This window comes from Agelaius phoeniceus, chromosome 4 (assembly GCF_051311805.1).
Source record: "Agelaius phoeniceus isolate bAgePho1 chromosome 4, bAgePho1.hap1, whole genome shotgun sequence".
In the NCBI taxonomy this organism is placed as follows: Eukaryota; Metazoa; Chordata; class Aves; order Passeriformes; family Icteridae; genus Agelaius; species Agelaius phoeniceus.
The window spans coordinates 28712857-28730587 of NC_135268.1; the positions used below are offsets into that span (position 1 = coordinate 28712857).

General features: G+C 45.4%; 1 protein-coding gene and 1 long non-coding RNA gene across 3 annotated transcripts in view; one reads left to right on the top strand and one right to left on the bottom strand.

Annotated features, from left to right (window-relative positions):
• Positions 1 to 13642, bottom strand: part of TET2 (tet methylcytosine dioxygenase 2) — a 71078-nt gene extending 57436 nt beyond the window's left edge. For both annotated transcript variants that reach the window (XM_077177175.1, XM_054633809.2), the window contains exon 1: positions 13493 to 13642. In XM_077177175.1, the coding sequence (XP_077033290.1) occupies positions 13493 to 13522 (30 nt within the window). In that variant the 5' untranslated portion in view covers positions 13523 to 13642. The remainder of the gene's footprint in view (positions 1 to 13492) is intronic.
• LOC129121078 (uncharacterized) lies at positions 1956 to 8306 on the top strand. Its single transcript, XR_008534362.1, has 2 exons — positions 1956 to 2069; positions 8117 to 8306. It is a non-coding gene; the product is annotated as an uncharacterized LOC129121078 (long non-coding RNA).
• Positions 13643 to 17731: the final 4089 nt, after the last annotated feature.

A 17731-nucleotide genomic window follows, 5' to 3' on the forward strand; every position in this document is an offset into this window, starting at 1 on the left:
CTTGTAAACCTCAGTACTCTCTAATTCAGAACAATTTAAAAAGTGCTTTAGGGTTTCTGAAGAAAGACTCCAGAGGATGTACAATGATGTACCCAAGAGGAAAGCTATATACATTAAGGGATGACTTTACACAAAGGCTCTAATTCTCCATTCTCCCACTCTGCCCATACTTGTACAGTTTCACACTAAGGTGGATTTGCTTTCCTCAGGCAGGAGAAATGCTACAAAGAGCTCTTAAATAGGAACACAGCAGTGACCTATTTTCAGTTCTTCCATTCTTATTTCTAGGTCTTTTATATACAGTGTAATGAACATTCAGCAGTGAAAAGACAACAATAACTGACCAAGTACATTTGCTGACATTCTAAATACAAGACTAAAAATAGTTAGGAGACTGGACAAAACTGGCAATGGGTCAGGGGCTGACCTGCAGAGCAGTTCCCCAGCTCAGGTTAGAACTATCAGAGACCTCATGAAATGAGCCAGTGACCAAGCCAGAGTGAACATGTGTCACCCTCTCTCGTTTCATTTGCTTACATAGCAAAGAATCTTTGCAGGAATTTTCACAACTTTAATGTAGAGCTGCCATGGGTATGGTTGGAAAAGATGACATTCATACCTAGAAAAATTTTATTCAGTAGTGGGATTGAACTGTATTGCAGGAGAGGCATGGAGAAGCTCATAGTGTGTCCTTCCTACAGGCTTTATCATTATGATATTTACAAACACTGTGATGTATTACAATAGAACTACAGTCTTTTTACCATCTCATCTGCTTCTGAAAAGTCAAACTTTCTATTTGGGAGGAGGAAAATAATTTTTCGTCATTTAGGAGGCTTTTGCAAAGCTGAAATTAAATTCTTCAATTCTAAAAGTGAAAACTGGAAGTGATTTATAACAAGGATGGGCTATTTTTGCTCATTTCACAGCTTTTTCAAGAAAACTCTGATTATCTTAAGCAATCACTCACAGTTATAGTACCTGTCTTCCTCCACATACGTGTATTTCTGAGACAACTCCAAGAATCTAAAATCTGTCAAAAATGAATTGTTGGATCATGTACTCCACTCTACTATAAACTGCTAACTTCTAGAAAGCAAGCTGGTTTGGAGTACTTTGGCATACAATACAAACTTCTTTTGAGAGCTTCAACGATGAGGAAGGAATGCTTTCCTTTTTTTCAGTAGATGTGTACTGTAAAAAATATATGTGTGAAGATAGAACATGGACATTTGACCGTTGAACACTCAGTGCTTATTTTGCTGAAGCACCATTTCTGCTTTGCTTTTTTTCCTTAAGGCCCATGTCAAAAAACCAAATCAGCCATATAGTGGTATTCATGTTTTGTAGATGGAAGTGTTTAATTTGAAATTACTAAGGCAATCTTTTTCCTAAATGGATGGTCACAGCCTGACTACAAAGCATTCATTAGTGCCTGAGTGCAAGTGTTAATAAAGGAATAAAAAAGGAACTGTCAATCAGGAACTACATGATCGTGCAGTGTTCTTTTCTTTTAGTAATCCAGCTTTGCATTTCCTTCCTGTTGTGAGAATTTTATGTGCCGAGTTAGTTCAGTGCAGAAACAGACTCAGAGTGCCGAGGAATACAGTCACTTCTATCCCTGAGTTGCTGAATCACTTACCCGCCGCTCCTGCTAGTTAATAGTAGCTATTTTTAGTTTATGGTGGAAAACGCTCTCATGGTGGCAATGATACTTCAAAACAGTTTGGGAGCAAAATCATCTGCTTTGAACGTCTCTCAGAGCCTGTGTGGGTACGAGCGCCTCGCTGTTAGTTCCCAGCGCTGGCGATCTAGGTCAGCCTGGCGCGCGGGATGTGGCACTCGCTGCCTCTTTCATAACTGCCTGGAAGAGTTCTGGGGTCATGTTTGTAAACACTGCTGCCATGTGCGCGTAAGCACGTGGCGAGACACCGGCATGACCTGGAGTGCCGAAGCCAAGAGGTAAAGCTTGGCGCCAGTGTGATGTCGCTGCGCCAACCAGTGCCAGCGCCCCGGCTGGCGCACGCCCCGTGCAGCCCTGGGAGCCACCACGGCGCGGTGTTTGAAGGGTGAGTGGGAACCTTTTCCTGAACGTGGCACACGTGGATGTGTGCTAGTGTTGATGGTGGCCCCGCAGGTTCGTCCGTCAGTGTAAGCAAATGGCAGTGCTGAATTGTTCTTAAGAAAAATGGGACTCCTTTCTGCCCTAAGTCACTAAAATTGGAGCCCACATGGTCCCAGAACACAATGCAAAACTGTGACTCTTAGGGAAAAGAGCTGTATAAGGGCACATTGCCAAAGTTTCCAAAATGACTTCAAAGACACATAACAGAAACTTCGTGTCTGTAATAGCTTTTTGCTGGCTTTGCACTGATGAAATTAAGACCATGTTTCAGGCATTTGAGGAAGTAGCTCCTAAATTATTTCTGTTTATCAGTAGAAGTTGCGTGATATGGCCAGTACAAACAAAAGTCACGAGTCTTTAATTTCCTCTGAACGAGAAATAAGCAGATTCAGCCACCCAAACCTATGCAAAGTTTCATCTCACGCTGGCCACACATTTTATATGCTTCAAGGAAAAAAAACCAAAATGTGACAGGGGGAACAGTCTGTGGTCAATGTCCCTCTCCATTGTAGGGGCTCTGTTTCAAGCACAGCTCCAAGTCTCATTTGCTTTGACCTTTCCTGGGGGAGCTGAGAATAGGACAAAGAGTTAAAGTGTTACCAGTCTCTGCTGAGTCTGCACTTCTCGGCCAGGCAAGCCAGAGAGGCGGCTGGAAGAGGGTGTGCTCGCAGCAGAGGGTGAGCGGGAGGGGGTGCGGGGAGGGAGAGTAAAACAAAAGGAGAAAAATAAACTGTGCACACCCCGAAACAAAACAGGGGAACAAGTACAGAAAAAGTGCTCGTCTTTGAAGAATGGGAACTTTTCTGTTTGTTTCCCTCCATGTAGTTATATCTTGTTATCTGAACTCGAGGTACGGTAGATATATGAATCCTTGAACTCTGAACCGGTGAGGAGAGTAGCAAAAGTAAGTGAATGCAATTTTAGCTGAGCAGCTGGAAAGAAACAGGCTTTGTCTTTTTGTGCCTCAGCTATAGGAGGCCATTTAAACACTGTAACACACAGCTGTTCAAACCTCTTTCTTATTGTATGCCAGTGGCCTGCTAAAACAAAGCAGAACTAAGGCAGTCTTCTCTGAGTGACAATGCAACTCTGGTTTTAAATACTAGCTGCTCTGAATTATTTGTGTTTTGTTGAGCCCCATCTCTTAAACTTGGACAAGACTTGGTCCCTGGTTTGTTAGTGGGAAATGAAAAAATAAAAGTGTCCATTCATTTCCATAGGCTTTTTGAAATCCTGCCCTACTGTAACCATTACCCAATTCCTTAGTAGTGTTTCTGGAAAGCAGAAAAGTACCTTCCTCACTGTTGTGTGTACATCCAGCTAGCGCTCTCCAGTGCTACTACGCTATCGAGCAATGAAGTTTCTATTTTTGACTCACTGTGGACAACCTTGCTCTAAACCTCTAGCCTGAATATTGCTTAAATGTAAAATGAGTAAACCTGAACAAGCTAGCAGCTCCACAGCCCATCAGAGCCCTGCCTTCAGCCACGACTGCTGCAAGCAGCCAAGACCGTGGGTGAAACACAGGAGCTCTCATAAGCTGCAGTGTGGTGCCCAGCGGTGCCGGGGACACCCAGGAGGGTGTTTGTAAACAGCGTGGCCACGTGCACGTGAGCCACGTGGGCCTGGGCTGGCTGAACCTCCAAACCGCTCTGGGGAGACGAGCAGCTGCGGGCGGCAAGTCCGAATGCTCCACTCCATCTTTTTCCAACGTGTTTGCAGTGGTGCTGTATCTCTAAACATGCAGGGAAAAAATCCATCTGTCCTTCACGGTCAGCTGCATCTGCCAGCATCCAGAGATGCTGCATGAACTAAATTACCTATTGGATTTTATTTCCAAATGCAGCTCATCATGGATTGTATCACAAGTCCATGAATATGCTGAAGTTAAATAGGGTGATTGGTTAAATGCACTATGTAACCAGGCAGGCTGAGCTAGGACTATGATCCACAGCAAAGGAATTCTCAAAGGCCAGAGACATTAAAGATTACCATCTCCAACTCAGGTTGAGGAGAAGAAGGTGGACTCTCGAACTGAAAGCTATGAACACTGCAATGGTTAATGTCAGGTCAATGCAGGCTTGTGCATCCCATCTCCAGCAGAGATTTCTGACAACAAATGAAAATTGATTTTATTTTGTATTTTTTCCTCCTTTGAGCTCTGCTACCAAGTGTGATGGCAACATGAAGGTTCGTGGACCCTGACAAACCTTTAATTAATAAAACAGATCAAATGGGAATTGTGTGGTAGATTGGAGCTGATGTACATGAATGGCTTGCAGACTGTGGGAAATCTTGCCTGAATGAATAGGAGGATCAAGGGTATTAAAGGGAGTTAACTGGAGTACCTACTTAGAGAAATGTCATAACTGTTTCACACACTGTGATTAACTGACACAACCTACTATTTTTAATTATTGTTATTTTAACAATAATTTTAACAATTCAGAGTTGCCATCCTGAATTATTTGTTTGGAGGTACATGGAGACATGTACCATTTTACAGTGCCAGTAAAATGGAGATAACATTCTTCTCTGCATCCTTTCTCAGTTGGAGTGGAGGGTTTAAACAGTGCCACAAAGCAAAAAGTCATCCTTTTCCCTGAGGAGATTTATTTAATTTCCTGAGTTGTTTTGGATAAGCACCGCTGATTTAGAGGTCCGAAAGTTTGTGCAGCAAAACCAGAACATGTTGTCAATCAACAGAAAATGCTACTGAAAACCAAATTCTAAAAAAAAGTGAAAAGTGTCTAGTTTCTGTTTCTTAAAATTGATACTTCTGTTATCTTAGTAAGCAGAGAAAACGATCAGTAAACTTCTGAATGAGCAGGAAGGAGGGTAAAGCACTGGGGTTTAGGAGATATGGGTTCAGTTCCCAGCTATACCACAGCTTTCCTGTAGGTCTTCTAGGGTTAAGAAAAAAAAGGCACAGAAATGAATGACTCCAGCAGGGTTTGTACCACATTGCACGATCTCTGTGTGCTTTGGCTCTCAGTTGTTGCTTATTAATTTTATACCCTTTCTCTCCTTCTTTGCGTGTTTTGCCTGCTCATTAACATCAGCACCCTGGGGAAAAGGCTGCAGCAGTTCTGCTTAGGAACTCCTCTGACACACACACACACACACACACACAGAGCAGGCACTAATAGCAGCTTTGCTTTATTTACTGCAAATATTTATTTTTTTGAAAGGGAGCTGCCTGCCTCTGCTATAAACAAGAGTTACTAACACTCTGGCCCCTTGTGTGCTGCCAGACCCCTTTTCTCTGCCTCTTTTACTGAATTAAATAGTAAGACAGAACAAAAATAGCTTATGTTTGTACAGCCCCAAGCACAGTGGGATTCTGTTTTGTGGCTGGGATATGAGGTGCCTCCTAATGTGCAATAATTAATTTCACTCTATCCACTCTCCTTATATTTAGAAGCATCAGAGTTGCCATCCTGAATTAGACTCATGCTCCAGCTTGTCCAACAAAGTATCTCTAACCAGCTCACTGTTTCAAGAAAAATCAGCTATTCTGTTAGTAGCTAGACCCACTCTTCCAGAAGCAAACTTCTTATTCATCAGCTGGAGACATTTTATAGCAAAATACATGTTAACTTGCAACTGCTTAGAAAAGATGGTTTTCTAAGTAAAAAATTGTTTTTTAGCTTCTATACCTGTAGTCTTTCCATCCATTTCATCTCCCTGTCCCCACAAAAAACAGAAAAAAAAACCCCAAAGATCTACCTTTCTTTTTATTTTTCTTTTTTCAGTACTACAGAGTATATGACTGACTAGATGCCTCACTGCCTCAGGTGTCTCTGGTATAGCTTTGCAAGCCCAAGAGGAATGAATAGGGCTTTGTGAAAATGGCAGTTTGCAGGATCACAAGTCAGCTGACATTGGGAAAAAAAAAGCCACCTATACTTAATGTATTGTCAACTGTACAACATAGACACAGTGGAAAAATAGATAGAAATCTGTTTTCCTGCCTGGTTTCTCACTTCTCAGGCAGTACACAGAGTAATAGAAAGAAAACAGATCAGCACAGTTCTTGGGTTTGTTACTGCTTTTTCACACCTACAGAAGTTTCTGTGCATTAGGGATTACAGGGAAGCAGAAAAGTACAGGTGTGAAGTTATTTAGGAAAAACAAATGTTCCATGTAAAGTATGGAAAGCACCATAGAAATAACAGAGAACTGAAAGGCTGCTGTATTTTTCTGCTTTGTGTGGTTTTCATCTTTATGGATATCAAGAGTGTTTTTCCCTATTTGGTCTGTATTTTCACTTGCTCCTAGGTATGTGATGTGTACATTTGCAACTACCTATGCATGCAATGGGAAACACACTAGCATACATTTTCCTTCCCACAAAATGTCTACTAGATACACAAAATGAAAGAATTGTTAAATCTGACCCTTTCCAGTTGTTCAGCTTTCATGGTTTTGATTTTTAGTGTTGCCATTTAAGTAATACTTCAGAGATGTTTTGGGCAGACAAACTTGAAATTAAATAGAAAAGCAAGCAAAGGAGTGCAGAGGGAACAGAAATTTAGTAACCAGAAAGTATGTTAAAATTTGTAATATGTGTGCACACATACTACTGCTCCATATCCCAGGAAGAGGTGAGTCCCATGTATTTGCCAGCTTTCATAAGTTCTCTTTTAGGGATAAATTGCATTTGTTTTATTAAGCTGTACATGCACTTGGAGCTTCATGGAAATACCTCACTTCTGTGGTCTTTAACTTTGGGAAAGCAGTAGAAACTCCTGTTTTACTGCAACAATTCCTTTTCCTCATTTTACCGTGAGCAGGAGAGTCCAATGCTACTTGCACACAAGAGAAAATATGCAATCATTCTTTTCTCCTTTTTGCTTACATAAGAGCTGAAAGAGTTTTGTGTCCTTTGGCAAGTATAAAAATTTTATAACTTCAAAGAATGTGACTTCAAACACAAGTGAAGTAGCACTGAAAGAACAAACAGATTAAACAAAGATGAAAAAAAGCATTGGGGGCAAGAAATGGGGCTGAGTGTTGCATGAACAGTTGTCTTTCATTTGAAGGGACAAATCTGGAAAGATGCTAAAGGACACAGAAGATGAGGGCAAAACTCTCCCTCCAGAATCAGGCCCAGGGTTAATGTTTACCCTTTGATCTCTTTAACAGTGCTAGAATTGGCAAGAGAAGGAAAAAACAGTCAGCACAAACTCAGGAATGCCTTTGTCACGTATTCTCTCACATGCTTTACTCTTGCTTGCTACCTTCTGCTGCCCAGAACAGTGCAAGCTTAATGGGAACTGTGGGTCAAAAAAAAAAAAAGGCCAGAAAAGAAAATGAAAAGTGGTTAAAGAGCTTACTGAAACAGAAGCAGATTCTGGATATGACACAAATCATTTTATCCTGTAAATGAGAAGACACCACTGCAATGTAATTACAAAATTACAGTGTTGTAATAGACATCAACAGAAAATGGGAGCAACCAATGTGAACATACAACTGCTAGCAGAAGCCATGTGTATAACAAGATCTGTGATCAGCCTTCCTACTCTGTTGCATTACAGTGAATACAATGACTCATCCAGACAAAGTCAGAACGTGGAAGAGACATTTGTACCAACTGCTTCCTTGCTATGAGGAGAAAACAGATCTTAGGATTCATTTTGTAAAGCGAGTAATGTGCTTTGCACAATGTTCTGAGTGCTTCCTGCAAAACTGCCTAAGAAAGTCTGAAAAATGTGCATGGGACCAGAAAAGGAGCATTAGAACCTCTGATAATAAGGTCCTACAGCACATGCAGGGCATAGGCTTCAAGTGTCTCTGAAGACCAGAACCGGCCTGACAGGTTTGGTTTAGGTCCACAGGTGAGAGCAGGAAACAATGTTGTCAGTTGGGTGCTTCTGACTAGCTACAGTGCATTTTCACAGAATCACAAAATTTTTGTCTCTGCAAGGAATCCCTAATAATTAACACAATTAACACCACTTTTCCCCTCCTTTTTTTTTTTTTTAGCAACAGATTGGTGGCATTATTCATTTGGTTGGGTAAATGCAGAAATCTCCACCGAGCTTCTTACATCTAATGGAGATCCCAAACTTGCCTTGCAGTGGTATAAGCTTTCGTAACAGCAACGCCTCTTTGTGTCAACATGTCTCATTAAGTAATAAAGACTTTCAGCTATTTGATTTTACTCATAAAGTTAGTGGGATTCACGATTTCTTTCTTGTTCTTTAAAAAGGGAATTGTTCTAGTATCCTAACAGGCAGTGAATCATGCTTAATTAAGGAAAAAATATATAACCATTTACAGTGGGATTCTTATATTGTAAAGAGCTGGTTTGCCATAAAAGCTTTTGGGACTTGAATTAATTATACATTTTTAAAAGGGGAGGAGGGGCACAAAAATAATTTGAAACCTTTGCAATAATTCCCTTAACCCCCATCTCATACTTCAGGTCAGTCTGTTCCAGACAAACCCATCAACACAGCCCAGACTGTGCTCAAGTGCAGAGTAAAAAAAACTACAGCATTTGACAAAGGATCCAGTGGTCTAGAATGCAACACAGATGCAGAAAGCTCAGCCAAAACCCAAACTATGATATGAGTTCTTAAAACTCTGCATTTTTTTCTGTCCCCCTCCTCCACTGTCGTGAGGACTAGGGACATTCCTAGAACTCTGTCCTCACTGGCTGCGTCAAGGCAGCTGCTGAGGATGCTGGGACACTGTTTGTAAACACTCAAACCACGTGCACGCAACCACATGGAGAGTCATCGTCCTGACCTAAACCTCCCCACTTGGTAAGCTGGGCTTTTGCTGCAAAGGAGCCAAATCCTTTCCCAACACGTTGTGACTTAGAGTACTCACGCCAGGACACTGGAACACAAACTTGGACTGCTGATGCATTATTGGAAAGGAGATTAGGCAGAAGAGTTGTTAAAACTTTAGTCATTGAAATGTGAGTTTAAGGACAGGGTAGCTCACGTAGAGTGCTGAAGATGTTCTTTATACAGCTGCAAAAATTCAACTTAAACCTGGAAACTTCCCCTCCCCTGTGCATACACCTGGTAAAACCAATATTGCTATGCTGGGAAAACATGTGGAATATATTTGAGGTTAGAGGTAATGCTGTAGAACATGCAAAGATTATTTCATGTTGTCTAAATTGCATCATAGTATTTAATCAGAGTGCGGCTGGTACTGCCCTGTACCTGGGGAAGACACTTCCAAGGGGTATTTGATTATTTAGCTATTCCTGGTTATCTTAGCTATCTAAGCACTCACCTGCTCACTTCTTTGAAACTGTCTGTTGTGGTTTAACAAAACTTTGTACTTGATTAGGCTTAAAATGCTGAATTTTCCTTTCTTGCTGAACTTGAGCATTGAACAAGCCTATTCCTTTCCACACTGCAACAGAAATGCCTCCTGCATTAACATTTTATTTTTGTTTTAGTAAGAGGAAAAACACACACACAAGGAATTAGGTCAAATACTGCAAGCTTTTATTCGTCTGTAAGAATAATCCTTCTGGGATTTCTTGCCATATGTATACTACAAGGCAACAACACTCCAACTTGGAATCCCCACCTCCACAGAAAACTTTGCTTTTTAAAGACAGCCTCAATTTTGTTCAGGTTACTAAGATGATTCAGCATTCTGGAAGGTATTTTACAGAGATGAACAAGCCTGCTTGAAAAGACAGACAGGAATCTAAATCTTTATGCCATTTATTTGTTAAACTGTTTTTCAAAGCATGGCAATTGTCTTTAAAGTGACCTCAGATTTAAAATTCTTTATTGTGAAAAACTAGTAGAAAACTCTTTTTGATCCACCTATAAGTTAGGACTTATTTTTTTCTTCATTTCAAGAACAGTATGAGATACATGAGTAAAATTAGTTAGCTGTTATTTCTGTTTCTCAGACCTTATTTTTCTCTACCTTCTTCCTCCCTGCTATGTAATGCAAAGCACATTCCCAGTATTTTAATCCAAACAACCTTTTTGGGTCAGTCATCAGCTGTCTGTGGGATTAGTCCAGCTGATGCTGGAGGGTCAGAATTTTATTCCTTAACCCCGCCATCTCTGCATCCACCCACTGAGCAGTTTCTTAGCAAAATGGGTGATTTTCCATATATATGTGGAAAATTACCCATATATATATAAATATAAATAAATATATATATAAATATATATAAATAGATATTTATATATATACAGATTTTTTTAAGCAAACTTATCTACCCTAAGGTAAGGCAGAAGTGATTTCTTTTCAATGGGTGACTGAGAGGATGATTACTCATGGTACTTTCCATTTGTAAGGCTTTATTATCTAGGATTATTGGGACCAGGTATGCAAATTGGACATGTAAGCAGTGATGATGTAGTAGCAACCAGAACTATGGCAACTTGTTAGTAGTTACTTGTTCAGTGTTCAAAGGCTTATTTCTGCTGCAGAATGTCACTAAATGAGTAAGATGGTACTCACTGCCTTATGAAATAAGGGATGGGAATAATGCTGCAAGTGTGATTGATTCATACAATTCTCTTTTTGGCTTTCAGCCATGATGCAGTCATATGCTTTATCTCTGTCAGACTACAGCTTTTTTTTTTTTTTTAATAATGAATCATAGTACATCCCACTCCATTTCAGAACCAGCACATTGCCTTTCAAAATGATGTCACAACTCTTAATGCTGCTGGCTGACTGCCTTAACAGCAATCAGAGTGCTGGACTAAATAAATTCTGTATATTATTTGCCAAAATAATTTGTGGTTGTGTTCTCCAGCACAGTTTCCAAGATAACCACCAACTCTACTTGAAACTTGGCAACTTTGTTCTACCACTTTCAAGCTCCAGTTGTGAAGCTAGCTTACAGATGCTGCTACCATGCCTAGAGCTACTGTGCAGCAGCCCAGTGAGAGAGGCAGAGGGGTCACTCCCTGTGACCAGCCAAATTTGACAGCTCTTCTGGAATTCCACCTTGAAAAATTGTCAGCTTTTCGATAAGGACCTTACTTGGCTCCTGTCGAAACACAAAATACATCTTCCACTTGGAACTAAATGGAACAAGGGATTTAAAGTCACTGCTAAGGCACACTGATAGAAACACTACTGTCCATGCAACTTAGGAGTGAAGCACCCCCTGTAAACCTGACCAGAGTCAGTAACATTAATCCAACATGACCTTCATGTTTTTTCAAGCAGCAGATTTGCTCCAAAATATGGTTAGGGGGTTTTTCCCCCCTTTTCTTTAGGGCTATTTGGCTCTTGTTAATATTTAAGAGAACACTGTGGAGGACACAGGCCAGCAGCATCTGAAGTGCTTGGGCAAGAAGGAACAATCCCATCCAACTTTGGCAGCTGAAATGTCAATTTCAGCAGCAGCTACAGGTTCTCCCAGTTCCACATGCAAAAGCCAAAACATTTACAACCTCGTATTTCTGCTACCCAGTGCAGCACTGGTACCAACAAGAGTCCTTGGAAATCTGTCCATCATAATAACTCAATAACTCCGCAACAAGCACTCATTTCTTGTTCTTTAAACAATGCTGACATGCCAAAGTCTAAGACCATGTGCACTATATAAAAACAATATCAGTTTTTCTGGCTAAAAGCCACCACAATGAATCACCACAATGCCAAAGTTCTCATTAAAAACCTTACTACCAACAGTGATAGTTCTGTAGATTCATGTGCCTTAGTGTCTCCTGTTCAGCCTTGTCTTCTTTTGAAGATTTGTTCAGAATGGGCAATACAAAAGCACTTTCTGAGGTTCCCTGGATGCATTTACAAAGGGGGTTTTTATGCCACTTCCCAAAATGTAACAACTCTTTCCACTGAAAGATGACTTTTGAGTTCTTCATTTCACATTAACAGCAGTTTAGTACCACCACCAAAACTCTGTTGTTTTCCACAGCTTTGCATTTCCTTTTTTCCCTCCTCCCCTCACCCTAGCTTCTAGATTTAAATGTTTTCTGACTTCACTGGCAGGGGTCATTCTAAGCTTTCCAAGAGAGAGACAAAATACTGCCTAACAGAGATTTTTTTCCCATTGGTTCCAAATGGTGATTTTCTGCGGGATAAAATCCAAGATGGGTACATTGTTTCACAGAGTTAACAGCAGCAGCCAGATCCCGCTGTAACTCCAGTTTAGACATGACTATTGATCATTCACTTCTCCCTGTTGAGTATCTTCGGCAACCACGTCCTGTTTTGCACTTTGCAGCCTCCAAAGTGCTACAGTGGAATACACAAGTGAATGTGTGACTGCACTCACCCCCTGCTGCAGTAAATCAACCTGCCATTAACACGCGAATGGAACGGCCTCATTAGCCGATAAACAACACCCACTGACCTGCTTTCACTAGGGACACTGTTATCTGCTCATCTCTGAAACTCTTCAACTTCACATTGAAAGGAAGAAGAAGAAAAGAAAATGATGCTGAACATATATTCGGAGCTGCCGATCACTGCTCAAAGCCTGCACATTGGCACGCCGCTCATCATGGAAAGCAATTCTTGTGATGAGATCTTAGGCTGCAGCGTTTCGATGAAAGCACGCTAGACCGCATCACTTTTCCCTTCACCTCACTCCGAAAAGGAAAATTACTTAGCAGAAAAGAGTCTGCTGAATTTCCAACACTCAGACCGCGAGACGAAAAGCGCCCTTTTAACTCTGGGCAAGAGAATCAGTGCTGGTGTCTAAGGGGGTGATTTAACGCCGATAAACGCCGCGATGCGAGCGAGCGAGCGCACACTGCCGCGCGTCCGACTCAGGCGCGGTGAGGTTGTTGCTCTTGTCTGTCATCTGGCGGGGAAAGAGCCTGACCTCGCCGAAAGCGTTCTTTTAGGGGAACACGCTCGGGAAAGTGATTCTCCTTTTCACATTGTGCCCCGACGGCGGGGTTTAGCAACGCGGGCGAAACACGCGTGTGGACCATTGCACGGAAAACGGGAGGCCTCGCTCCGAGCCCCCGCCTCGCCCGCACGCACTTCTCCCTCCCGAGCCCCCGGCACCGCGCTCCGCTCACCGCCGCCCTCGCCCTCCCCAGCCCCGCGAGCCCCCCGCCTCTCTCCCCTCTCCCCGGGCTGCGCCCGCCTTTGTGTCCGCCCGGGGCCGGGGAGCGGCACAAAGCCGGGGCGCCTCCGGCCGCCGTCCCCCGTCCGCAGACAAAGGCGCGGGGAGGGGCGGCGAGGCGAGGCCTGGGTCCGGCCCCGCGGGGAGGGGGCGGCGGCGGCGCCCCCGCCGCCCCTGTCAATCAGCCATGTTGGGGGACCCACGGCGGCGCCCCCTCCTCGCCGACCCCCGGCGGCGCGGCGCGGCGCTGCCCCGCGACACCTCCCGGCGGTGCCGGGCGGGGAAGGCGGCCGGCGCGGGGATCCCGCTCTGACCTCTGCCGCGTCCCTCAGCCTCGCCGACATCCAGCACGCACAGCCCGGGCGCCGCGCTCCCCGCTCCTACAGCGCCGCCATCTTGCTTCCTTCTGCTCCTTGGCGAGCGCGGCCGGGCCCCCGCATCAATATGCGCGCGGCGCCCTGACGTCGGCGCCCGCCCCGCGCACCGCCCCGCGCGCGCGGCACGGCTCCCCCCGGTCCCCCCCAGCGCGCGGCGCGGGGGCGCCCCCAGCACCGTCACCGGCGCCGTCCCCGTTCCCGACCGCGCGAGGCTTTTTTCCCGGCTGCTGACGCTCTTTCGGCCTTTTGGGGATTCCCACCCCCGCCCTCTTGCACCCCTCCGCCTTTTCTGCTTTCGCCGGTGGGTTCGCGGGACGCCCGTGGCCCTCCGTGCGCCAGCCGCCGCCACCCCCCGTGGGACACCCCCCGTGCCGCATCCCTCCCGTCCCCGGGGGCCCGCGGCACTTTCCCACGGCCCCGGGAGCCCGTCTGCTGTGCGGCGGGCTGCTCTCCCCCGGCTGCGGCGGGAGGCTTGAGGGTGCAGCTCGGTAGTGCGCGGTGGCCGGCTGACAGAGTAAAAAAAAGCCAAGAAAGAAAAGTGGAGGGGGGGTCGGGGGAAATCGACAAAACCTCCACAGGCTTCCCCAAAATGAAGCCCTGTGCCCGCAGACACCGAGCTGCCAGCGGGGATTGCTCAGCGCGGGGTGCGCGGGACACTCGTTCCCGGGAGCGCCGGCAGCCCCGCGGCTCGGTGCGGGACGAGCGGGACCAGCGGCACCGTTCCCAAACTACGGGCTCGGGGCTCGCCGCAGGACGAACGGTGTCGTGCCCGCGGCAGCTGGAGCCGCAGAATGAGGTCTGGTTGCCGGTCCCAGCCCTGGGAGCGGAGGTTGGTGCCCCCCAGGCTGCCAGCCCCCGCCGGCGGGGACAGCTCCCCGCTGCCATCCCCTCCGTGCGCCGCTCGCCGCCTTTCACCGGCGGAGCTGGAGCCCTTCCAGCTGGGCAGCTGCGGGGAGCAGAAGTAAAAGTATGCAAAATCGCCTCTCTGCGAACCGGCGCTGGGCTTTCACACCGCCGAAACATCGCCCGGAGTCCCGAGCGCCGGACGGAGCCCGGGGCCGCCCCTCCAGCGGGTCCCTCCACTTACCGCTGCGCCAAGTAGAGCAGCCCACAGGCTGCTTTTCTTCGGCTGGTCCGGGGCAAGTGCGGGGCCCGGGAGGATTTTAGGAGAGCATTAGCTTTCTGGCCAGGCCCTCTCCCCCTCTCCGGTGTGTCTTTCACCCCAGGGGGTGCCAGGAGAAGGTCTACAAGCGCTGCGTTCATCAGTGGTACCCAAGAGATGCTGAATCCGCATCTGTCCCCTGCCTGGCAAAGGCAGGCTGGTGAAAAAGGGCTTCGGCAAGATGACAAATCCGGTGCATTTGATGCAGATCAGAGTGATTTCTAGGAAGTTCAGGTCATCACTGAGTAATTTGTTTTTCATATCACAGGTTGTACACTGAGTTTTGCTTTTACTTTAATTTCTGTGAAACATTTCAGAGGTACACTAGAGATAAAAGTTCACCCTTACAACTTGCTAAAATAGCTGGTGGCAGTGTCTGTCGCTTCAGTACCTTTGCGAGGCAGCTCGTTCTCCACAGCCTTTGGAAAGGTGCTGGGCTGGCTAGCCCTATCCTGTAGGAAAGTGCCTGGAGTTTCTGACAAAGACCTTTGTGTTTACTTCTCCAGAGCTGACTTCAGCAGCATTTCATGCAGACTAAATCTATGCAAATAGACGCAGGTCTCTCTCTTCTTGGAAAAGTAAATGATGCAAAAAATGGTTAAGGTCTGCCTCAATTGTGCCATTTTTTGTGCTTTCACAGCATTTGCTCAATTTCCACAGGCTTTAATCAGCATTTAAAACTCTTTTAGGTTTGCCTGTTTTATTAAAGCCTGGGGTTGCTTTATCCCCTGGTGTGGCACATCCAGCTGACACGACAAGGAGCGACCATGCTCATCCTCTCAGTGTGTTCTGAGCGCTGTCTCATCCCTAAGCTGCTCTAAGGGCGCTGCAGACGCCTCCATCCTCTGCACCCTTGTTCTGCCCAACCAGGGCTCAGCGCTGACAGGGCTTGGCGGGGCCCCTCTCTGTGCTTTTCTCCAGCAATTTGCATTGCACTGGGAGAGGTGACCCTCCTTTGCATGGCTCAGATCCCTCCCGTGCCCGTGAGCCCTTTGTGGCTGGAAAAGGCAGGTGGCTGGTTTTGGCAGGACGCTGCTGCATCGGAGCAAAGACCTATCTTCCCTTTGCATGAGCAAGCAGCTGCAAACCTGGGTAACTGAGTGGGTAAAATGAAAAAAAAAAAAAAAATAAATAAAAACCCTCTAACAACCACCAAACCCAAAAGCCACAAGCAGGAGTTTGAAACTGAGCTGGGATTTTTTGTTTTCTGACTGTGCTGAAGATAAGGGACCACTCATGCATGTTTTACCTGCACATATGAATGCGAGAAACGTGTGCATTTTTTAAATGCTTCCTGACATAGGTGTGGTTCCCTTCCCTATTTGCTCTCTCTCACTCTCTCTCTCTTTCAACTTTACTGCCCTAATGACAGCCTGTTGTAATCATGAGGCTCAATAAACTCTGGAGCAGTCCTGCTGAACCAGCAGTACTGTCTTGCCTCCCGGAGCACAAGGCACATTTACCGAGCCTCCCCTGCACCGCCAGCTTGTGCTCAGCTATCTCGACCTACAAACCTCCTAAGTGACCCGGTGCCATCCTGCTACATCTTGACAAACCAGGATCTTTTGGTCTCCAAGACAATGGCTTTCTGTCGTGCATACCCCTGCCAAATGTAGCATGCTCTACAATGCATGTTACTTGGTATCTGTTAGCAGCCTGATGGGAGGGACATGAACCTAAATTCTCCCTTGGAGTAGTTCAGTTTGCTTCAATGTATTTATTGAATGAGACATTTTGACCCATTTTGCTCTACCCTATCTATCAAACGGGGAGAAAAACGACTGAACATGACCACAGTGAGAAGTCACATAAAACCCCCTACACTTTTTCACCCTTAAAGAGTTGGGGGTAAAAAGTCTTTTACCCCTCAAACATGGCATCCCCTGACTTAAGCTGTATGCATTCCTCAGAGTAAGTATCTGCTGTAAGAAGCGGATATGCAGCTTCTTTGGAAATGTGCTGAAATGCACTTAGCTCAAACAATGCTCTGGAGCTGTTTCTAGAACTATCCCAGCCACATTTCTCATGGGCAAAACCACAGGTGAAGAGCATCCTGCAATGAGAGCATTTGTGTGTACAGTGTGTAATTGCACACAATTAATCCAGCAGTTTCAAAGAGTATGGGCCTTGCCCTCTACTAGAGGAAAACTTTCTCACTGTTGAGGATTTGGGGGCGGGGGAGGGCAGGATGAGAGTTGCAGTCAGATTCCTGCTGCAGTGAGCAAACCTGACAGACTTACTGAGAGAATGTAATGTACATGGCCTCCTCAAAGCCCCAAATGAAACATCCAGAGAGATGTACAGTGCAGACAATATTTCATCCTGTGCCCTGCATTGCAGAATAAGTGGGTTTGTATTAGCTTCACATAGCTTGCAGGGACAAATTGAACTCTGACTTTGAATTTCTGTACAATAACCAGTTCAGAGCCATAATTCAATTGTTTTTACTGAGACTTCAACTTTTCATGTTGTTTTTATTCATGTTGTCTTGTCCTCATAATAAAGTGTGAAGAGGTATGTGAGGTGAGAGGAAAGAAATTTGCTAGATACCCCATTTCACCTCCTCGAGCAAACCTCTGGGGCCCAGAGAACTGGCTGCTGTAACGTGATGGGCCTGCAGAAAATCTCTTGTGTCCTTCCTCCACACAGACATTTGTCTCTGTCACGAGGGACACTGATTTCTTATGGGCCCATGTCTGGATCACAGCAGCATCCACCAGAAGCCCTAGAGGGACAGGGTGACGGAAAGGCAACAGGACCAGTTCAGTGAGCTGTTGTTTTGCTTTGGTTTATACTTTCAGCAGGGCTTTTTCAGGTCCTGAGACATCAGCTCATCCATGAGCTTGAGAGTCCAGCCTCAGAGCTGAGGGATCACAATGATGCTGGGGCTGCAGCCATGCCAGCTGGCAGCAGGAGGTGGCCCTGCCAGACTCATGTTGATGACAGGATGCCACCTCACTTTTTTCCCCTGAATTCATCAAAGATCATTATTTGTCATGTCTTTGCATTCCTAC